The sequence below is a fragment of the Saccostrea cucullata genome, unplaced genomic scaffold, assembly GCF_032062105.1.
Source record: "Saccostrea cucullata isolate Sc308-1 unplaced genomic scaffold, CSIRO_AGI_Scuc_v1 ctg242, whole genome shotgun sequence".
Classification (NCBI taxonomy): domain Eukaryota; kingdom Metazoa; phylum Mollusca; class Bivalvia; order Ostreida; family Ostreidae; genus Saccostrea; species Saccostrea cuccullata.
Window position 1 is genome coordinate 236,198 of NW_026927731.1, and position 24,460 is coordinate 260,657.

At 32.1% G+C, this 24,460-nt stretch overlaps 1 protein-coding gene across 12 annotated transcripts in view; it reads right to left on the minus strand.

Annotated features, from left to right (window-relative positions):
• Positions 1-1,036: 1,036 nt before the first annotated feature.
• The window catches only part of LOC134275370 (dipeptidyl peptidase 4-like), a 48,204-nt gene continuing 24,780 nt past the window's right edge, over positions 1,037-24,460 (minus strand). For 6 of the 12 annotated variants that reach the window (XM_062757648.1, XM_062757647.1, XM_062757649.1 and 3 more), the window contains exons 2-26: positions 22,665-22,779; positions 19,270-19,287; positions 15,867-15,962; positions 14,733-14,827; positions 14,470-14,544; positions 12,920-12,972; positions 12,754-12,829; positions 12,404-12,533; positions 12,013-12,173; positions 11,343-11,440; positions 10,982-11,105; positions 10,785-10,823; positions 10,470-10,595; positions 8,916-9,058; positions 7,933-8,108; positions 7,575-7,589; positions 6,477-6,575; positions 6,282-6,357; positions 5,999-6,193; positions 5,164-5,218; positions 4,977-5,076; positions 4,732-4,790; positions 4,317-4,389; positions 4,024-4,097; positions 1,037-3,734 (exon numbers count right to left, since the gene is read on the minus strand). In XM_062757648.1, the coding sequence (XP_062613632.1) occupies positions 3,570-3,734; positions 4,024-4,097; positions 4,317-4,389; positions 4,732-4,790; positions 4,977-5,076; positions 5,164-5,218; positions 5,999-6,193; positions 6,282-6,357; positions 6,477-6,575; positions 7,575-7,589; positions 7,933-8,108; positions 8,916-9,058; positions 10,470-10,595; positions 10,785-10,823; positions 10,982-11,105; positions 11,343-11,440; positions 12,013-12,173; positions 12,404-12,533; positions 12,754-12,829; positions 12,920-12,972; positions 14,470-14,544; positions 14,733-14,827; positions 15,867-15,962; positions 19,270-19,287; positions 22,665-22,779 (2,436 nt within the window). In that variant the 3' untranslated portion in view covers positions 1,037-3,569. Of the gene's footprint in view, positions 3,735-4,023; positions 4,098-4,316; positions 4,390-4,731; positions 4,791-4,976; positions 5,077-5,163; positions 5,219-5,998; positions 6,194-6,281; positions 6,358-6,476; positions 6,576-7,574; positions 7,590-7,932; positions 8,109-8,915; positions 9,059-10,469; positions 10,596-10,784; positions 10,824-10,981; positions 11,106-11,342; positions 11,441-12,012; positions 12,174-12,403; positions 12,534-12,753; positions 12,830-12,919; positions 12,973-14,469; positions 14,545-14,732; positions 14,828-15,866; positions 15,963-19,269; positions 19,288-22,664; positions 22,780-23,341; positions 23,438-24,062; positions 24,188-24,460 lie in introns of those variants that run through there. The other 6 variants (XM_062757651.1, XM_062757659.1, XM_062757654.1 and 3 more) reach the window with 3 other exon arrangements.

The following is a 24,460-nucleotide window of genomic DNA, read 5'->3' on the forward strand; positions in this document are numbered from 1 at the left end:
TTCAAGGTCACTGGAAGAAAAATTTCATAATTCGTGTCCGGTCCATATCTTTCTTATGGATAAACTTGGTAGATTCTCATTTCACACAAAGATTGCCCATGACCCAAGGGTGTGTCATGACATTGACCCAAGGTCATTTGGGGAAGTTCAAGGTCACTGGAAGAAAAATTTCATAATTTATGTTTGATACATATTTTTTTATGGATAAACTTGGTAAGTTTTCATTTCACAAAAAGATTGCCCTTGACCCAAGGGTGTGTCATGACCTTGACCCAAGGTCATTTGGGGAAGTTCAGGGTCACTGGAAGAAAAATTTTATAATTCGTGTCCAGTCCATATCTTTCTTATGTATAAACTTGGTAGGTTCTCATTTCACACAAAGATTGCCCATGACCCAAGGGTGTGTCATAACTTTGACCCAAGGTCATTTGGGGAAGTTAAAGGTCACTGGAGGAAAAAATTTCATAATTCATGTCTGGTCCATATCTTTCTTATGGATAAACTTGGTAGGTTCTCATTTCACACAAAGATTGCCCATGACCCAAGGGTGTGTCATGACCTTGACCCAAGGTCATTTGGGGAAGTTCAAGGTCACTGGAAGAAAAATTTCATAATTCGTGTCTGGTCCATATCTTTCTTATGGATAAACTTGGTAGGTTCTCATTTCGCACAAAGATTGCCCATGACCCAAGGGTGTGTCATGACCTTGACCCAAGGTCATTTGGGGAAGTTCAAGGTCACTGGAAGAAAAATTTCATAATTTGTGTTTGATACATATCTTTATTATGGAAAAACTTACTTCTGAAAAACCCATATTTTGTCCCGTTTGGACAGTTCTAGTTACAACTTGACTTTTTTACCACAAGATTTACCACAAGAGTCATTGCAAAGGCTCAAAGAGAATAAAACTTCAGTGCAATATTACACAAGGGCGAGATGAATATTGTCCTTCCAAGATGGCTAAATCAATATACTAGTATTGCCTGGAAAAACAGCACACGTATACAGATTTGAAATATAAAGTTTAGCAAGACCATTGTGGTAGTATTCTTTGTTTTATTAGGTGACACTAGAATTGTCATAACAATCATATAAAGGTGTAACAATAAAAATCATGAGACTTGGTGAAACATTTACACACTACAATAAGAAAAAAAAAGGAAAAAGGGGGGATAAAAATCACAGATCAACACTTCGTACACCATCACAGATTGATCAAAATCTCCCACACAATACCGTATATGAACACCTCCAACACGCACAATTTTATATTATATATCATTACCTCACACACACTATTATAAATGTATATCAACATCTCCCACACAATATCAAATATCATCATCTCATATCCTCTGTTTATCAGTAATGCTGAAACTTTTATGTTTGGATTGTGTATAGAAAACCACTTTTATAATTGCTTTCACACTCTGAAGAGAAATACATTCCACTGCCAGGGATGTACCACAGGCTCTTAATTATTTTGATAATTTTTTAATCCATAGTATAATAATAACATTACTGTTACATGTATTATACTTTGGGTTAAAAATTTATCATCGAAATAATTGCCTGTGGGATAAGCCCTAAACACATTGATATGGTAATTTGGGCATTACAAGAATTTTACACAATATAAAGGCTGGATAACTGTGTGCCAATAATGTACACTTATAAAAATGTTATCTCAATAGCACTTTTCTGATTAATCTTGCTACACTTATTATGTAGCAATATGACATACAAAAAAAAGATGTTTCTTCATTTTCAAATTCCAATAGACCCATAAAATGCTCATTAAATGTTAAAACTATCAATATTTTGAATAGAGAAATGTGCAATAACTTTTATCACCATTCATGCTAAGGGAGACAGTTTTCATTTTATTAATACTTATATACACTTGTTTTCTCTCTCTCTCTCTCTCTCTCTTGATAAATACATATATAATGATAACATATATCAGATTTCTCTCATAAACATTTGTAGGATTCCTTTGTGCAAATTGATGTAAACATAGGAGATCATACCATTTAAAGTTACAAGAAAAAACATATACCTAGTAACATTCATAGGATTGATACAAATTAATTGATAAAATAAATGTAATAAACATTTCTTGGATATTTTTTTTATGCAATAAACATTTCTTGGATATTTTTTTTTTCATTATTGCAAAAAAATTATATTTTATTATTTAGCTATGTTTTCATCTTGAGTTAATTAGTATAAACCAATATGGTATTTTACAACAAAAACATATATTATTATGATCTTTTATGAACAATTCAATGCCTGCCAATTTTCCAATGTTTCAAAGGCATTCAATCAATATTACTTTACTATATTATAGAAGCTAATATAAGAAATCTTAATAAATATAATAAAGCATATACATGTTGTAAAATATTTGCTAAATACCATTAAAGTAAACATAATATAAATATATATGTAATACTTGTACTATAATGACTGAATATTAAGCTAATTAATAATAAAATACAGGTGATTCATATTTCCTTCTAAAAACAAAGATTAGACTTTTTAAAACTTATGAATTCCATAAATATACATGTATAAAGCACAGAAATTCACATTTAAACAACATACATTGTATTATGATCATACAGACTGTGAAATCACAGATTTTCATGATGGTATACGTTTTCCATTGTTTTGTTTTTTCGTGGTATGAAGAAATATTATAAAATTTCAACCATAGAGTTAAACATTCCATGCACCAATATTTCCATCTTTAAAAAAATCTAATCCAAAGAAAATAAGTGATTTCGAAGTACATGTATGTTCAGTTCTTGTAATGTATGGATGCAATGTATGACTACCGTAATTGTAACTTTTGTACTAAGTAAAACAAATCATAGTACATTTTGAAATGTATTGGAAGCATCGTCATTTGATTATAAAGTCATGAATGCAAATGTGACTACAATATAATATGTGAGATGACTTTCTATCAACTATCAGTACATGTATATCAGTCAACATGTGGCATTTTCCATTTTTTCAATGAATACAATTATTCATCACCTGCCTGGCATGAATTAAGGCATGTAATACTGGAGGATTTAAACCCATTTAAATAAAAATCATAAAATGAAAAAGGCTTTAACAATTCATGAAAAAAAAACAGACTAATATCCTTTTCTAAAATGACATATTACAGTTTATAGAGTTTAATTTAAATTTAAAGATTTTAATTCGTATAAAAAAGGAGGGATACTCTAACATATACTCTGAGCTGTTAGCAAGAGTTTAGCCTAGTGTACAGCTTTATTTTTGAGCTACAATCTTGCTATTGTAGCTATGTGCATACAGCAAGTAGCACCTTGAAATGTTGATCTGCGGCAACATAGAAAATGTTAGGATTTCTCATCGATGAGCAACCATGTTCTGTTATTGGTCATTTCGATTTACCAATCAAAATTCATCTTTCCAACTTATCAAAACACACAATCAATCAGTCAAACAGGATGATTGGTTGTTAATGCATGAAATTTACTCCTGGATAATATTTTATGTTTGACCAAAATATATATTTTTTTTCATTCTCACTTAACAGGTTCTTGCTTTTGTGTTTTCTCAAGTTCTTTTTGTTTCATTTCAAATTTTTTGGATTTGCCTTCAAAACATTCACCCAAGAAGTCCTCTAAACTTTCATATAAATGTTTCCTCGTGTTTCCACCTCGCAAGCCATGTTGTTGATCAGTGTAAACCTGTAAGGATATCAACAACAGTAGAATGATCATGAGTTCTTTGGACGAATTCAGAGAATGAATCAGTAAGTTAACTACATGTATTCATTTGGTTTCAAACTTAATGTGTCTAAATAACATCACAGAAGCTGAACCAATGTGATTTCTTTATGAAATTTATTATTTCTTACAGAATTGCAAGAGGCATATTGGTCACTGTCATGAATAAATACTGCTTACTCTTATATATATCAAAAGATTTAAGTTAAAAAAATGTACAGTGTAATTGAAAATTTTACACCTCCTCTACCTGTAGTCTGAAGAAAACATCCTTTTCTACTAGAGCTTTTATGAACTGGGCCGAGTTTTGGAAGTGTACATTATCTACAATAAGCAAAATAAAGAAACTGTTAACAGAAAATAATTAATTTTTTTAAAGAATTTTTTAAGAACTTGCAATTTGCTGCATAGATTCGATGTTGTGTCAGTGTTTCCTATGATTGAATGTACAAAGTGTAGATATCCATTCCATCATATGTTAATGACTTAATTTTAGTATGAATCATATCAATTAAATAACAGGTTTCACTGTTTAGAACTTACCATCTCCTGTTCCATGGACTAGCATGTACTTAACATGTTTGAAATTCTCTGCATATTGTGAAACATTAGAGGACTGCAAAAAAAATATATATACAGTTGAACTTCGGTATCTCGAATACCATGGATATGTCGAAGTGATCTGGAAGTCCCAACCACATATTCTTTAAGTATTTAACCTTCGATATCTCGAATCCTTGGATATCTCAAACTTTTTTCTCAGTCCCATCAGGTTCGAGATAACGAAGTTTAACTGTATTATGAAAAGTTCTTAATGACTTCATTAACTTTACCAAGTTATTACAATGTCCTTATGATTGTTGCATGCATCTTAACAATTCATAAGCATTTTAATAAGATATTGCCTTAGTACACTCTTAAAGAATGAGTTTAACATAAAAATTTATCTAGGGCATACCTTGTATCCTAGGACATTATCATGTGGCATACCCATGTATCTTTCTGTGTACACAGAGTCTGAAATTATTTTACAAAAGAATTTACTTGACATAAATCTTTTTTAACAGATACTGACACTTAATAGTAAAACTGATTACACCTTAAGCTTAAATGTACTTCATCTTTTGAAAATTGAAGAATATATTATTTTTTTTCAAGCATTTAATTAATTATTTTTAGAGAAATCTTGAGATGTTTAGATACCGTAATAATGCCAGTCAGTAACAGGTGCTACTGATATACCACACTCAAACAGTCCATTTCCTCGACCAATCACAGCAGCTGTTGTATAACCACCATAAGACTGTAACAGTTAATACCAAGTTTAATATAAATATCTTAAGTGAAAGGCTTTATAAATCCAGATTACAGTAAAATGATGTTTCCTTACCCATCCCCAGATAGCTTTCTTGCTGGATTCCACGTATGAGATATCATTAAAATACCTTCAAATTTAAAAAAAAAATGCATTTATAAATTTTTGATATTATAATTATTAAAATTTGGGAATATTTTATGCATATGTAAATCTTTGTTTGTTTGTTGTTTAACATCCCTCTTGAGAATTTTTCACTCATATGGAGATGCCATCATGTGCTGTTGGATAGCTACAAACTTTGACCTGTGCTCTGCACTCAGGGCCATTGAGCAGTGAGGGATCTTTTTCTTGCCAGCACTTACAGTGACATGGGATCTTGGTTTATACAGTTTTATCAAAAGGACAGGTCCCCGCATCCCACAGTGGCCGGGATTCGAACCCACAAAGGATCAACTCCTTACTCTTCAACTCTAGAGCAGATGCTCGATCTCAAATTTCAATGCAATCAAAAATAGCAAATGCAGAATTTAGTTTAAGGAAGACTTCAGTTTCATGGTACAATGGTTAGAGTGTTTGCTCTAGAGTAAGGAGTTGGTTATTTCATCGCAAATTTGAATCCCACTTCGGGACTTTGACCTGTCCTTCAGATGAGACTGTATAAACCAACATCTCCTGTCACATTAGGTGCTGGCATTAAAATGACCTCATTGCTTAATGGCCCCGAGTGCCAATACATGTATATAGGTCTAAATCTGCAGTCCCCCACTTGCAAGTAGTGGCATCTTAACATGAAAGAAAAATAATTCTGGGAAGGGATTTCAACAAGCAAACCACTTATGACTTAGGATTTCAAATTTAAATGGCAAAAAGATATGTGAAAGTTCATCAAAAAGTCTAGTTCTTGTACCTTCCAGCTTTGATAGTGTCATCTACTTCAGCAGACCCCAGGCTCTTGTAAATGGTATGGAGCCATTTTTGTCCCCTCCCTGAGCTGCCTCGGCCATCAGCATAAGCCACAATGTAGTTCTTTGAGCTTACCAAGAAATCCTCCCAGCCAAGCTGGAATTTGTAGGTCACTTTCTGTGAGTCTGGTCCACCATACCTGGTAGGTGACAAATATCTGGTCAATCACAGTGGACAGAGAATGCACTTGTTAGTGAGCACTGCTGATTTAAAGTTAAGATACTTACACACTAAAAAGTAGGGGGTATGTGTAGTGTTGGTTTGTGTCCAAAATCGGGGGTAGCAACATTTTTGCATACATTGCTGTCGAGAAAATAAAGATAAGTTTAACTTATGTACAGTAGCTCTTGAACATCATTCATTCAAAAAAAGAAAGTTAAAATGGAGCATAGATAATGCAAGAACTCTGAGTATGTACTTACTTTCTTTGTCATTGATAGGAATCTCAACATATTTGGCAACTGGAAGAGCTTTATTAGCAAGCCTCTTTTTCAAATGGTCATTATTTTCAAATGTGACCTCTGAAATTCAAAGAAATATTTAAACATGTTTTGTGAAAAGAGAAAATTTATGTAAGATTTTTTAAAAAATCTTTATGAAGTTTATTTATGCTTCCAAACTATGTTTCTTTTTTCAAGATTTTTTAAAGATTTCTTTTAAATTAGAAAGTTATAGACAACAGTGTAAAAACATGTATTCAAATATATACTAGCATATATTAATATGTAAATTTATAAACTAATTACAATCTTAGTAAAAAAGCAACCCTTAGTTTACCAAATTTATGTACTCATTTCTATCAATGCCATATGTTACTACCTAGCAATGTACGGATGTAACTAATAATATCTTAAGCGTATACACTAAATGTAATACAATTTCTTTTCGAATTTTGAATTTGAACATTAGACTAGTTTTATTGGTGCTTATATGTGGTGGATATCGAGAGCTGTCTCATATATGTTTACAGATTTTAAAACAAACTGTTTGTTAATTAAATTACCGGTAATACAGAAGCACATGGAAAAAGTCAATTAAAAAAAAAACTTTTATATTAATTTTGTGCAGCAGCAAATGCAGTTAAATGATGTGCAGTATTAAAATTGGCAAATGCTAGGTATATGTGGATTCCTTTGTTTGGAATAGAACTAGTGAATTTTTAGAAGTGACGATGTGGAGAGAATTTAATGTTTCAAACTGGTTAAAGGAGCTCCAAAGTCAGTTAGTACCTCTTTACTGTACTACACAAATAAGATGTACACAAAGAAATATATGACAGGCTGTTCAACATTTGCTTGTAATGAAATACAGAGTTCTATAATTTACATGTATCAGACTAATTATAAAAATATCATATATATAAACCATGACTTTATGCTTAAAGGTTTCGAGTCTACATGCATACTAAAATTCAATTCGAAGGAAAATTAAAATACAATGTACCCGGTACTTATTTGGACTGATGAGCTCCTCTTATCAGTAATCAAATAAACAATTAAAGGAATTTTTTCCCAACTTACCCGTTGAATTGTCATCTATATTGTTGTAATTTTAGATATTTTAAAGTTGATTTTTTTGCCATTTATACATATTATTCATGCTTACACATTCTGATAGAAAAATTGTTTCAATGTGTTAAAAGACTCACATTTTGCTTATAGATAGAAATTAATCTACACTTCTAAGAGTTACTTAAAACCTATCAGTCAATGCAATTTTCACACCAAAAGCAGGTACAATAGAGCTACAGCAGATAATTCTGATTTTGAGATTTTTGTTGCTTGTAATTGCTTTTAAAACACAGTTCATTTTCATGATACATTTGAATAGCTAAGATATAAACATTTCAATGAAGATCATCTCCAGTATGGTTATTACCTATGGAGGATTTCGTTGACTTTAGGACATAAAATGGCACTGAGGGCCCTAAACATCCCAGAATGTAGAACTTTCCGGAGTGGCTGAAGCTGGCTGACACATACTGACAGTCTGGGTTATAGTTACACGTGATACAGGTCGCCTGCATGGAATTGTCAGTTATCTTTGTACTCACACTGTCAATGAAATTAAAAGAGTTATAAATCATCAGAACGTTTTCAATAAATTTGAAGAGTTTGTTGTCCACTGATAATCTGATTTTCATGTAAATCTTATGAAAACTTATACCAAGAGACTAAAAATTATTGTAACAGGAAAGGACAAAAATGTGACCAACCAGACCAAGATTCAAACTCAGGCCACCTGAACCTCCAGTCAGGTTCTCTACTTGAGCTATCTGACCACAAGAAATCCAGCCTGCCCAACTGCCACATCCCTCCCTCCTTATACATCCCTAAAACACCAACCAGCCTCTTCAAGGGGTTTCACCTGTCATACCGTATAAGTGGAAATTTTAGCGAGACGCAAATTTAGCGATTTGTCCCAAAAACTGGTAATTTATTTTTAGCTAGATGTTATTTTAGCGTTTTTAAAATGCACGTTAAAGAAGTTATAACAAATAAAATACAATTAATTTTTAGCGATATTAATTTTAGTGATCTCGGCACCCTCGCTAATAATGCCAAAATTAAATCCTCGCTAAAAATTCTACTTATATGGTATCCTGGTCATGGCACCAATTTTAGAGGGAAGGGGAAAAAATGCAACAGACAAGACCAGGATTTGAACCTGAAATTCTTAAATCTCCTGTCAGGTGCTCTACCAACTGAGCTATCTGACCATAGATGATTGAACCTGCCTGACCAACACAATATTTATGGGATCAATGGTACAGACATCCTTTGAAATTAATTCTCATAACAATTTCATAGCAACTTCTTGGTATAATTTACTAAAATCAGAATATTATTTTATGTAATTACCTGTAAAGGTGTCTTTTCCTTGAATCCCCATTTGGAACCCCAATAAAGTACAGAATTTCACTTTCATCATCCAAGCCCACAATCTGCATTACATCTGATGTTCCTCCCGTTCGGAATTTCTTTTGTGCCAGAGCAGGATTCAGCTGAAGATTTAGGAAAAGATTTCTTACTATTAAACATCCATCAAAAAGGCACTGCTTCTGTCAACAATATACAGTCTACCATTTCTTTACATTTGGATAAATATGACTGTATCCGTTACTGGGCATATATAGCTCTAAGCTTTACAAAATTGCTGTGCTAACATCTTTATAGCAAATGAAATAGCAGCAAAACTGAGAATTATGTTTTGAAATCAGCAAAATATTTTCTTAAATTTAACTACAAGTACATGTATATTGTATAACAATAAAGAATTTATTTTGGGATTAAATCTACAGTGTATCTATGAAATACAGTAGGAATTTTATAAGCTTAAGTTAAAGCTGAATTAAAACATTGAAAGCCAAATTCTACTGATAAATATGTGTTAAAAAACAAACAAACTTATTAATAAAATTAACATAGGGAACTAGCTGGATGTAATAGCAAAAAAGGACAAAAGCTTAGGTGATATTAAATGGCATTAGAATATTATAAAAAATATATTTATTATAAATAGTATTATAAATAGTAGAAGTAGATACCAATGGGGAATCATAAAAAACATTCTCCTATAAAACCTCTACCAAATTTTGTACTACTATTAGTTTGAAATCCAAATGCCTGCTACATGCATACTTCATAATATTTCAGACAAAAATCTTTCAAATTTTAAAGATGTACCGTATAAAGAATTCTATCGAAAGACATGTCTTTCTTCAGTTAATCAGTGTTGGAATTAATACATGTATCAGTATAAGAACCAACAGTTAAAAAGAATTGTTAGGAAATAACAAGAGGTTGGTTCTCTCTTCATGGTCTGGTGTCAGGGAACCTGCAGAGCCTCGTTTTACAAAACAGCTTATGTCAGTAAGACCAAAATGTAAACTTGTGAATAATTTCCCTTTATGTTTAAATTTGACTTTTTTCATTTCTAACCTTTTTAAAAAAAAGAGTTCTCAAGAGATGTTTTAACTGCAGATGTATTAATATCTGAGGTTTACATTGATTTAGCTGAAGCTTTTGGTCTTGGTCACAAGTTCTTTGTAAAATGGGGTCCTGGTATATCATATCTTGCAAATACCCCCAAAAATTAATTTTACTCTAACTATTAATCATGTCCACTAGAATTAGTCATTATGCGACTTAATTAAGTGATTTATACTACCTGGATCTCCCTTTCACACATTTCAATAATTTTAAAATAAATTTTACATCATATCTTTCGACATACAAGTCTTTAGAACACTACAAATATTTTTAAAAAATTTCATAGTAAGTAAATGTTGGATATTTCAATACCTGTATTACAGTAATATTGTAAGAATATTCTATAAAAAAAAGACAAGATTAGTTAACAAAAAAAAAAAAAATACAGAACCAAAATACGAAACTGTGACTACAAAAACAAACCTTGTTCATGTTACTCACGGAGGCTTCTACCATCTGGACCTGCTTAAACGAGCCCAATTCTGATTCTTGTCTGGGAAAAATCATATAATACCAGTCTGCCTTAGGACTAACTCGAGGTGGGGTGTACTATTGGAATGTAAAATCTTCAGTTAAATACGGAAAGAAACTAACTTTTGCAAAGATCTTTACTTAACATGCATGTGAATATATATGAACTTGCACTGTAATAGAACATGAAAGCTTAAGTTTACAAATTAATGAACTAAAATAATTTAAGTACGGAAGTTTAACAACATATGAAATGCATTCACTAACCAGATCAATCCAACCTCCCCTGCTCTCTTCTTCTTGATTCTGAAAATTGATCAAGTAAATGAAACTAAAATTAAGCCTGAGATTATTAATCCCATTAGTTCTGAAACCAGAAATATAGCAGTGTCCGGACAAAAATCGAAGAAAAAATTATGAAGAGTAATCTCCCCTAAATTGAGAGTAAGATCAGCATAACTTGCCTTTTTACATTTACCGTCCATTGCACTACATATTGTCAGGATAGTTTTATTCTGGGCACGATTTAACCATGATATTAGGGCATAGTTATTGTTGATCCAAGTTACCGTTGTAAAATAATGGTCCCTGAAATTCAGCAAACTCATTTTAAAAAGAAATTCCTGATGAATAAAGAAATTGACTCTTAATCAGTATGATGTGAAAGAAAAGAAGGGAGAACTGAGATTACAAAATTCTATTTTATAATCTAGTATTTTGCAGTGAAGAAAACCATACATCCTCAACAAGTACATGTAATACAAGGGAGAATTCTACATGTAGTTTACCCTTTCAAGAAATAAAGCTTATAATTAAAGTTCTTACTTATTTTTAAAATCCTCTGGGGGTTTCAAGATGAAAGTCTGGTTACTTGTTCCAAGCATTCTTATTTTCAGTGTAAATGTTGGATTTGCATATCCTGGCTGTAATTTGAATAAATATCATATATCAATTTGTTAATTTTAAACAAATACATTCTTAGGGAAAACATAAAATGCTATTGTGACAAAATAATACCATTCCGTTGATGAAAACAGTAAAAGCAAAGTCATGGTCATTGACTGTACATATGTATTCAGCAGCATTAGAAACCAGAGGCTCCTGTGCCACACTACTCACCTTAACACCTTAATCCACATTGATATGTGCAAGTCCCATTTTCGGTATATTTATTATGTACAAATACAAATAAATTCTAAGTAAATGAATTTGCATTACATGAGGATTTCTGAGCATTAAATAATAACCCTCATCAGACTAAAACAGGTTGTTAAAAAATATGCTAATTATAAATCCAAACTGTGGACTGATCATGAAGTCTCATGCAGGATCATCAATTATAACAACTTGAACATGCACCACAGCAAAGATCTCAAGACACATTAGTCGATTTTTTTTTTCAGCATTAAGGAAAAAAAAAGCATCAATTCAATAATGTCTTAAATTTCACTACAGCCAAATTTGTTTGTAAATGGAGCTTAGATTTTTTGAGTACCTTTGGGTAAAAAATTTTCATGTTTGTTCCGTATGCATCTTCCATATCGCCGTAATATGGGTAATAATAAGGTCTGACAGTGGAGTCATTAAAGACAGCGTAAAGGATTTTGTCACCAGAGGGCGACCACCAGATAGCATTGTCAGAAGATATAATCTCCTCTGGAAAATAAAAATACTTATCAGAAATGTCAAGTTTTAAGATCAAGAAATGAAACACATTCTTAGGGTCTCTTGGCTACAATAAATAAATAACAAGACAACCAAGGTTTTAAAACCATGTATACTGTACTTTCTTAATGTGTTTTTGCTTTTTTCCATCTTTCAGTTCTTGTGGGAATTGATTGTGGTAAGATATTATGGCTATAGACACATTTCAGATTTCCATTTACCTTCATAAACCCAGTCAGGGACACCATTAAATATTTCTCCTGTGCCCGGATCTTCAGCTATCAGCTCTGGAATGGCACGCTGGTCCCAAGGATCGGCCAAATAGAATATGGAGTTGTGATGAACATAAACCTAAGGGAAGATAAATGTGACTTTACATTCATACCAATCTTTTTCACTTGTAAAACTCAAGTATCAACCCATTCACGAGTAATGCATCCAAGCTCATTTCTAGATTAATCTATAGAATACGCTCTCTCTGTCCTAAAAGTACATATGTATCAATAACACCAAATTCTGTTATATGCGCCACTAATTGCGATATTCTTGCCAAAGTAACAATGGTACCTACCACGCTGTGTCCCTGGGGTGACCAGCTGACATACTGGTATCTTTGTCCTCCAGCTGGATCAAAGTCTCGTATTTCTCTACCAGAAGATAAATTTACAATGATTTTAATGGAAAATAATTCCATCTACAATGTTACATCATAAAAGTGAGTGAAGAAAATTGTGTACCTTGTTTTCAATTCTAATATTTTATATTTGCTCTTCTTTGAATGTCTGTAAATCTACAATAAAGTCATAATTTTATAAGTCAAACTATATTGGTATTGTTTTGATGAGAAGGGGGTAATATCCATATGAACACAAAATTTCTAAGGAAATCTGATTCAATAACAATTGCATAAAATAAAACTGCAAAATTTGTCAATCTTCTCCTCTGTTCATGCCCTCACTCCGAAACAGAAAGGGGTTTACTAGCCTTGTCTGTCTGTCTGTCTCTTTGTGTCTGTCCTTTTTATTCAAAAGATCTATTAAAGTTGAAGCTTAAAAGTTTCATACCAATTAAACACTGTAAGATTAAATTGCAATATACGAGGGTTGATCCAAAAGTTCGTGGAATTTCTTCATATTTTATTTATTATTCAGTGGAATTGGTTGAAAATTACAAATGAAAATATAGACACTTGATGAATATTTTAAATTAAAAAACATTTCAAATATCTTCGATAGTAATTTTATGGCAGTTGCCATAGAAACGGTTGTTTGGAATTGCGGGGGAGACATTAACGCGTTTATTATCATTTAAATTCTGAATTCGTGAAATAAGAATTAAACGGCACTATGTGGTATATAAAACGAAAATTATGTCATTATTACGATTGCTTGATCTTATATAAACCTTTTGTATGAGAGTTTTACTGATTTTACTGGATATTTAGTTTATAAGTTGATGATTTATTGCTCATCTTTTTAAGTTGTTAGATAACGTCAAATTTCGGTCAAGTCACACGTTTTGTGAAAACGCGTATATTATTGACATAGGTTTGGGAAAAATGCATTTAGTTACTGGTTTTCCAGTGGCATAAGAAATTTAAGAAAAATAGAACTTCCATGGATGTTGATAAAAGGTGTGGTCGCTTTTTAGAGGCTCTGTTTAAGTACGTATCCCCCTAGACAAATTAAAAGCGTTAATGGACGTTGTCGGCTGTCGTACTGTTCTTGACATTGCTCATGTTGCTACTGAAATTGGAACATCATATGGAAAGATGGGTAGTATTTTGAAATATGAGTTAAAAATGAAGATAAGTTGCTGCGAGAGGATTCTCTATCAGGCTTTTCTTGAGAAAAGAACGGAGAAAAATGCAGCATTTTGTAGAATTACATATTATAATTGGACATTTGGGCGAGATGCTTCTATAACGTGACGTGACATATCTAACTTGAGGTTACGTCGATGTCTGCCCCAGGTTTCCCCACTATTCATTTTCAGAAAGCTCGTGTGACCTTATTGGTAATTGGAAAATGGTGAAATTTTCCAATTCTGTTGCATTATGACTCTATGTTATGAATATGCCTTTTGACTGATTTCATCAAATCACGATAAAATTTTAGAAAGAAATTCCACGAACTTTTGGATCAACCCTCGTAAATGCAATCCACATAAGCTGGTTTAACTTACAATTCAATTTTTTCACATATTAATGCTTTTTAAAAGGATACATCATAAACACTCCAGAAATTAAATCAAGTTTTAAAATAAGAAAAGTATATGCCAAACTCACCCCCTGGACTTCATAAGGCAGTAGGACAAACTTCTGATCAGCGGAGATGTGGTATTCACCAGTATTCAGCTCTCTCTACAATAATAAAGGTTATACATACCAGTACTACCCTTCATAAGCATCCCTGAAAATTCATTCTTAGTATATTTATAGATTTTTGTTAATGTCATTTAATTTAGCTTCTAGTTATATGTATTTCAAACAAAAAAAAGTTAAACTTGAAGCAAGATGTCTTTATTTCTAGTGACAGTTATCAGTCTTACAAATGTTGAATTGTCTAGAAGTTCTGTGGTCACGTTGAAAGTACAGTTGTAAAGTAAGACAGACCCTTCTTCATTTCTGTACACAAAGGAATCATCTAGAGGGAAAGAGAAAAATTATGGTTTCTGAGGAAGAATTAATTTTCAACAGTTTAAGAATTGGTGCAGATGCAAACTTTTTCTATAAAAATCATCAAAAATTATCAGAATCAACATCACAAAGAACTATCTCTCGAATGACAAGACCATTCTCTTTAGTGATGTTTATTGCCAGATTACAGAAGTCTATCTCGGAGCCTATACAGGTTATCTATGGATCTACTCACCTAGGTATAAACCTCATTATAAAAACAGAAGCAGAAACATATGTTCTTACAGCTATACAGATATCATAATTAATTAGAAATCCAGACACTAGCTATTACACGGTAATGCACCTCCCGGAGAAAAACAAAAATAACTAGCTAGCTAGGAGTTTAGAACAAGGTTGTTATTTTCAGGGTAGAAAAAAACCCTGAGGATTACAACAGATTTTAGTTTGTTCATTCGTTTGGAAAGCAACATAGGCTTTGTGCTATCTGCTTTCCTCACGATCAAACATTTCCATTAAACCAAAGTAATTTAAGCTATTTCCTGAGTGAAAAATATTTGTGGGGGCAAATGCTAACGGAAATTCAACAAAAATGTTGCAGATAATACATATAATGCATATTTTGATAAGGATAATAATTGTACACAGAAAGATATATATGAAAGACCAATCTATTGATGTAACAGTATACAAGCACATGTATCCAACTATATCTCATTTAATAAGAAAATGAAAATTTCAGATTTAGTACATGCTATTTCTAGTTTTCCTACAGATGCTTTTAAAATTGTAGAAAAAAATGAAATATCAAATTTGTGGAATTTGGTTTCAAAAAATCATTTTAAAGGAAACAGCTCTGTCTGACATTCTGTCTTCAATGTGTTGAATGTCAAACTTGTCATCTATATGACATACCATCAAGGTCTCAGCTAGATGACATTGCAGATGAAAATGGAATATGTGCTTTACATGCATTGACTTGCTTTTATTTGATTCATCATGAACATTTAAATGCACCTGTTTAATACTGACTTTCCTTTTCTTACCATCTCTCCATTTTGGGTGAAAGCTATGAATCTTGTAGTCATGTCCAAAGAAATCATTAAAGGTGAACTTTTCTTTTTGACGTTCTTCTTCACTTCCTACAAAAAGCAATGGTGAAATGTCAATGAGGAAAAGTGTCATGCTTTTTAAAAATTATGCATATATCCAGTGTGTATTGCTCATGCAACCTCTGTGCAGTAAATGGTTATTTTTCAAGTTGCAAGACACCCTTTCTCATCAACTGACAGGGTTTTCATGGTCCTAAGCCTTAGAGTGTGAAAGATTTGATTCAGATATGAATAAGTCAACAGACAAACAAACAGACAGTGCAGAAAACCTATCCCATTATAATACAGTTCATCAACTGATAAGCTTATAAAATCTGTCATAATTGATATCTGCTGCAATTCAAGAGAATGTACCATTTTACAGATTAGGCCTAGAAAAAAAATATGTTTGTTTCCACTTTCAGGCTGAAAAAATGTAGGGTAGGTAGGTAGGCATTTTTTTTTTTTTGAAAAATTTTTTTTTGCTTCTTTAATCAAAACATGTATAGAATTAACATTAATGACAAAAGAAATGGTGTTTTCAAGCATTTCTGTGACTTAAACTTTTAATAGAAAGATGACCAAAACTTCTTTCTGTCTTGAATTGCTTGCAAAGTTGGAGACCTAATTCCATGGGTGAAATCTTGCACATCATGGGACAAAAGCATTAAAAAAATATTTAGGGTTGGCACTATAAATTAGGGTCGGTCGGGAAAGCGGAAACAAACATATTTTTTTTCTAGGCCTTAACAGAGTATAAATATAAAGCAAGTAGCATACAATCCTCTTTATACTTTTACTGTATACGTGGTTACTTCTGTGTTATCTGCAAATATAGCAAAGCAATTCTGACCCATCTAATTTTTTACAGCTAGACACTAAAAGTGTTGTCCTCTTTGAATTTGCACCTTTTAAAATTGCTCTACTGCAACAAGGGCAAAAGGGGAGAAAATGAAAAGGGGGTGAAAATTTCCTTGTATGCAGTATCTAGAAGCACTGTTAGCAAAGGCTATAATCATATAAACCCCACTTTGATATGCTAGTCATGTAGCATTAGTGGATGGCTTTGTGTATTCATTTATGACATAGTTGTATTATCTAGTTATCAAGCTTCATAATATTAACCACCAATGATACAGCATCTAAGAATTCAAATTGTTCTTTTAAACATGGATAGCAATCTAATAGAATCAAATCACTCATTAATAAAAAAAATTACTTACCAGGTGCATCATAGATAAACATTATATAAATGGTGCCTGTTTTGGAGGGTAACAGTATACAGTTAAAGTATATCATTGAGGGAGTCAGTAAGATTCCAGTTCCCCAAGAGCAAGTCTATTTCCCTTGGCGCTTGCGCCGAGGGAAATAGGCTTGCTCGAGGGGAACTGGAATCTTGCTGACTCCCGCAATGATATACTTTAACTGTTTTATTATACCGATACAAACAAGACATTTGAAAAAGTTACATATATATTCAATATTATTATACCTCTACTGATTTTTCACTATATAAAAGTAAATCGATATATTTTGCTGATTTCCTGAAAATCACCGTGAATAAACCGATTCCCTGCAAAACAGACTGATTCCCTGCAAAAAAAAGTACATTTTTTTATGAACTGATACACACCTATTCGGAACACTTAGCATTTTCTTTCAATTTACGACAAACTTAGAAATGTTCCGAATAAACTCATGAATATTCATTAATAAATCGAAATGCATCGCGAGTCAACTGGTCCCATATCAATCAGAAAGAACCAGTTTACTGGTAGCAAATGACAACAGAAATGGCGATCTCAAGATTTGCATAATGTTACTTTCGATTTTACTAGGTAACAACTCAGACAATGAACTGATTTATTGATAAAATGGAATTCTATTCATGTCTGTATTCTGTTTTGTTGTTATTTTTTATTTATTTCTGTTGGAATTAAACATTGTTACAGAATACAGTATTGAATATATATGTAACTTTTTCAAATGTCTTGTTTGTATCGGTATAATAAAACAGTTAAAGTATATCATTGCGGGAGTCAGCAAGATTCCAGTTCCCCAAGAGCAAGTCTATTTCCCGAGGCGCTTGCTGACTCCCTCAATGATATACTTTAACTGTATACTGTATTCTGTAACAATGTTTAATTCCAACAGAAATAAACAAAAAAATAACAACAAAACAGAATACAGACATGAATAGAATTCCATTTTATCAATAAATAAGTTCATTGTCCGAGTTTTTACCTAGTAAAATCGAAAGTAACATTACATAAATCTTGAGATCGCCATTTCTGTTGTCGTTTGCTCTCAGTAAACTGGTTCTTTTTGATTGATATGGGACCAGTTGACTCGCGATGCATTTCGATTCATTAATGAATATTCATGAGTTTATTTGGAACATTTCTAAGTTTGTCGTAAGTTTAAAGAAAATGCTAAGTGTTCCGAATAGGTGTGTATCAGTTCATAAAAAAACGTACTTTTTTTGCAGGGAATCAGTCTGTTTTGCAGGGAATCGGTTTATTCACGGTGATTTTCAGGAAATCAGCAAAATATATCGATTTACTTTTATATAGTGAAAAATCAGTAGAGGTATAATAATTGAAATTGACATCCCAAGGAAAACCATTGTCAACCGACGCGTCAGCGGAGGTTGACAATGGTTTTCCGAGGGGCGGCAATTTCAACTGTTACCCTCCAAAACAGGCACCATTTATTTTATTATACTGAATGTCTTCTTAAATTAAGTCAGCAAAAAAAATCGTCGATCATCTTTACGTTCACGTTTAGATAGCCTTCAAACTCTTCGCTACTTCTAAAAAGATTTACTGACCTTTATATTGTTTGTTTGATACTCTAAGAGTCTTTTATCATATAAAGTTTCATTATTTCTGCACTCGCAAGCATGTTTCGTCTGTCGTTTGTTGTTTTCAAGTAAACTACATCGGACGCAAGCTTTTATTGACGTCAACTTTTTTCCAGTTCTTTCAAACGCGCAACTGATGTTTTGAGAATTCTACGGTGAACCGTACGCGCATAATATCCATGCATGTGGCATTACCGTTGTGTTACCCATTGTCACGTGTGTTGCTAAGGCTGAGGGTAATAGAACGGATTGTTAACTGCGTCTAAACCAATCAGATTTTAGTATTTAACATGAAAGTATAATAAAAATACATGTATACTGATCCACTTCTGTGCCACATCAATTACACGTATAGTAAGATTTAATGTATCAATAGTGGATGTTGTATCATCAGTGGTTACTAATAGCACAGCATGTATTGATAGGCAATCACTATAAATATTATATTCACTAGCATTTAGTCTGATTAGTAATCTTTTCTCTTATAAGCAATACCTTTCTTAGTGTCATCATCTATAAAACACAGAATTACCATTGTAACAACAGTTAAATAAGGAAAATACACAAATCATACAGTTATCTTAAGACTATATATCTAACATAAAAGAAATATATATATATTACAATGTCATATGAAAAGACTATGATTTTCATCAAGTTCGTCAAATTCATGCAACTTTTTTCTAGAAATTAGATCCGTATATGTCATAATTGGTTTCTCTTATCAAAGCAAAAATATAGCATAAAGAGGGAGCAAAAACACCATTCCCTCTCAGTGCTCATATGATCTCTTGATCCCAGAAGAAATTCTGCTTTTGGTATTGATCAGAAATTGTGCAAAATAAATGTCCCAAACTAAATCAAGTTTTTGCCTTGAGAGCACATTATTTTCACAATGCTAGGAAAGGGTTCATTGCAAATACAAATACAGAAGAAATAATTCTTAAAAAATCCATGGCACAATTGTATACGACAAATCTCCTCTCTTTCTGAGCCCATCATATGATTTCCAAACCAGAAGGCAAGCCTCTGATGAGACTGTAGCTCTACTAGTTTGTACTTCACACAAATGAATACAAAAGTAGCACTTGGTCTTGAAACTTTTCAAAAGCAATGAAAATAATTATTATATTGATCTTTGGTTTAATTAGTCTCTTTGTGGCAGGTGTGCAACCAGATGATGTAAAACCAAAGCAGGAGTAGCCTTTTAAAAGAATTTTACAAATTTAAATTTTAAAAGAATTTTACAAAAATTCTGTGATTTTAGTAGCCATGGCAACATTCAAAAAATAATGTTCATTTAAATTTAAAAAAATACACAGGATTATGTATCCTAGTGTAGTCTATTTGTGTGCCAAGTAATTCTGAAAACAGATCAAAACTGTAGGAGGAGTAGCTTTTCGAAAAACTGTATACAGACGGACAGACAGATAGAAAAATGGTCAACTAACACCTCACTATCCCATAAGTTCTTCTGGTCTCTGACCAGTAGATCTAAAAATTGGAAGTGATTGCTCCTATATAGTAAGGCAAACAGTCTGTCTGGTAGTTAAGCAGTGAGGAAATTTTAGATGCATTTTAAATTCTAATTGCTTCACAGCTTGAATCATGGATCCACCTACACTGTAAGTGTGACCACATTGGGTCAAACATTCCATATCTTGATCAAGATTGAGCTTCACGTTCATGATAATCATCAAATATTAAAGAAAAAGATTTTGAAGTAGCATTATAATTTTGATTTTTTTTCCTCATCCTGTAATAGAATATCACAGAACAGCTAGAACTAAGAAGGAATCTAATCCCTCCTCCACATGTAGACATTGCATGTACTGATACCTTAATTCTGGTTGGAATTTGCTCAGAATTGGCTTTCACAGATGAATGTGAAAATATATTTAGAGATGTTGTCCAAAGATAACAATAAATTTCTGGAACAGCTTAGATTCAATCTTAATCCATGCAGTTTATAATGCGTTTTGAATTGGTGAATCACATTCATGAATGCAAATTTCATTGGTGTCAGAAGTAAACTTAAAGTGGGGGGGGGATTTTTTTTTTTAAGCCCTACAAAAAAACCTGACAAGCAAAAAATGTCCATTGTCCAAACAGGAAAACCCTATTTCAGGGGGGTTCAAACCAAATTTAGTAACAATGAATTTGTTTTAGCAGTATCTATGACATTCAGAAAGAGACAGTTATTGAAAGTAGTGCACAGTATTTTAGTATAACAATATTCATGTCTAGCTTTTTGAGTGACAGTAATTAAATGCTGAACCTCTTATCTATATCAGGTTACACTGCCATAAAATGCTACATCACAGTGAATTTAGGCTGCGGTCAACCTTTTTACCAAAGTTGTAACATTTAAAGTTTCCTGGTGCTGTTCTGCAGAAAAGCCAATTAAGGTAATACTTTTGACAGAAGCATAACTGTATGTATGATTTTGACCATAATGCAAACTATATTGTATTTTTTTCATTAGAGATATGTATTCAGAAATATATCCACTTAAATGTGCATGTGTACAAAATAATAAATTGACAGACCTGTGTTTCAGTATATTTTTTTTTTTTGGAAAGCTACAGATCTGCAGCTAGTGTACATAGCAAACCTAAATACATGTACTTCAAAGGGTACTTAAACAATCTTTTAATGCCACAATTTTAATAGAAAATATCTATGTCTGTAGAGATCAGGAAAAAGAGATCTCCAGAATGAATAACAGCTGTTTATCCCTATGAACATCTCGCTGATTTAATTTTCAAATTACAGCATTCTTTCATCTGAGGATCATTATCCAGAATGGCAAGCAAATAATTCATTTCTATAGACTCAGATACTTCAAATACACAAAATTTGACATAATTAAATTAGACCCATCATTTATTTCTTTTAAGCACTCATTTTTTTTTTAAATTAATGCATGGAGTTCCCGTTGTGAATTAACTGATCAAGTCAATAGTCAGAAAACAGAACTGCTGTGCTGATAAAATTTGCATATTTACATACGGAAATAAGTTTTTTCTTTCCTTGACAGTAAATTCAATTCACATAAGAGACTGGCATTTTCTTATGTGCCAAAAACAGTTCCATGACAAATCCCTGAACTTCAAGAAGAAGACCCAACAATTGTAACCTCTTCATGCAAATTGATCGAACTTTCAGTAATTCAGTAAAAAAATTAGAGGATGGTAAAATTAACAATTTGAATGAAGTTGAAGAAAATGTATTAATATTCTTGATTAGCTGACTTTTTAAAAATGATGCTTACTACTCAAAATATATTTCACATTTATTCATTTTATCTAGTAATGTTCTGCATGTATTATCTATTTTAAATTCAAAAACAGCTAGACCCTTTCCCTATTTCCTCGTGCACAGTAAATAATAGATTTCAATTAATCACAATCCCCCCCCCCCCTAACTTTAGATGTAAACAAATAATTAACTATATAAACATTATCTAAACCAAATGAAGGAAAAATGTTTTTTTTTAAAATTTTTTAATTAACTAGAAATTTTTATTAATTATAGTTTATTTATTTATTGTATTTTCTAAAATTCAGCTATGTTATTTATAATTAACTAGTAATTATAGAGTCAAAATATTGGTAAAACAACATTTTGTCCAAAACAAATTCTATTTAGAAACCTGTAGAGTTTGCTTCCTCACTAGTACAAGACAATTGTTATGGCAATTGGTTATTTGGTACTAGATATATACAATTCAATGATTTGGTAAAAAAACTTAATTTTCAGTCTCAAATCACATGCACTTTTTTCGGTAATATAACATGCAGCAAGCATCTGCATTTAATGGTCTGTGTGTAGTTAAACATTACTGGCCAACATAAGAAATTCTTACTCTAGATGTCGGCGAGCCTTACCTGGGGTGACAAGGATAATGGCAGTGACAATAAGGGCACACACAATCAGAATCACCAACAGGGCAATGGCGATCCCCCTCCAATTTCTTTGCTGAGTTGTTCCCCCTACCAGCTCCTAAAAGAAGAGAAAAGGTTCTAAAGAAAATATATTATAGTATGAGGCCTCCAAGTACTGGGGGACTCAGTTAGATTACCGTTTCCATCTCCATGTAGAAATCTGCAAAAAAATGTCAGTCAATTAAAGAAACTGTTCTCCCTAAACTCTACACAGGAGAATTTTTGGTTTGTTTTTTTCTTGTAAAACCAATTTTCAGTTCAACATATTACATAGTTATCAAGTACTCTACACAGGGATGCAATTCAAAAGGACAAATTCAAAGCCTGATTCTTATACTTATAAACTAGTAACTTCTCACAAAAAAAAAGAAAAATCACAAGGGGAAGCCAACTTTCATGTTCTCTTAATTAAATTGCATTCCTAAAAATAACTGAGGAACAATCAAAGATTGGATTGGAAAAAAGTTCCAACTGCATTATTCCTCAATTCTTTTCATGACAACAAAACCATAAACATGATGAATAGAAAGTCTTATACAATATCACATTTTTCCCAACATGTGTTGATTATACACAATGTATCAAAAACACTAAGTATAAAAACATTTCCAATGGATTACCGTAGCCTCCGATATTTGCATGATAGTGAGACAGATTTCAAGAATCTCGATTTCAATCCATTAGAAATTAAAATCAGTCAATATTTCTTGTATGTATTTTCAAACTCCAGGGCACCAAAAAAAAAAAAAACAAACCAAAATACACAGATGCTAAGGTTTCCTTAGCAATGCATTCTGTGATGAAAATTGATGGATTCTCAATTCCAATATGTTGCGCTCAGGTTGAAATCATTCTCAGTATAGGTGGGATTACGTTGAGTTCTATTATAATGATTTACTGTAGAAGATTCCATTTTCATGACTGATAGCTTAGTTTATTACATAAATTTTATAATGAAAGATGGAACATGTTGATTCCAAAATCAATTTTAGATCTGTTAACTGTATAGCACACATGACGTGGGATGAACTTTACAGATACGGGAATTAATTTTCACAGTTTTATACACAACTGAGGTAAACAAGTGGGATGAGATTACTGTTTTACGCTCCTCAACAAAGCAATTTATAGAAGAAATGTCATTAATTTAGTACCTTCTTTTTGTAATGAAAAGGAAGCCTCCTAAATATTATACAGTTGGTTTTTTTGGGGTTTTTTTGTTTGTTTTTTTTTAATAAATCTATATACTTCAATGTACATGTATAATCATTTTTAAAAAAATCACCAGCATACATTTTAACATATTTAAAACTTGAATTTAAATTTTTTAACATTAAATACCTGATCCCCATCACTTTCCACACTAAGACTTTTCTTCATCCTTTTATCTATCATAGTTTTTCTCTTTAACTTTACATCAGAAAAATAATTCCTTTATAAGGAACAAGCTTTGTTTTTACTTCGATGACTGTTTTCAGTAATTTATCAGCTTCAGAGGAAAATCACTACACATGTGCAACAATCCATGCATCAAGTTTTGTATTGGAAATTAAAATGACGATTGTGTAGATCACATAATTACATCTACTTCACACATATATAAATGCAGGCCAATTTACAGAAATCCAGATTCCATTAAAAGGCAGTTGGAAAATTAAATCAAACTTGTTGCTTTCTCCAGGAATTGATATCCAAATTCATGGCTAAGCAAAGAAGACATACGGAAATGAACTGCGGAA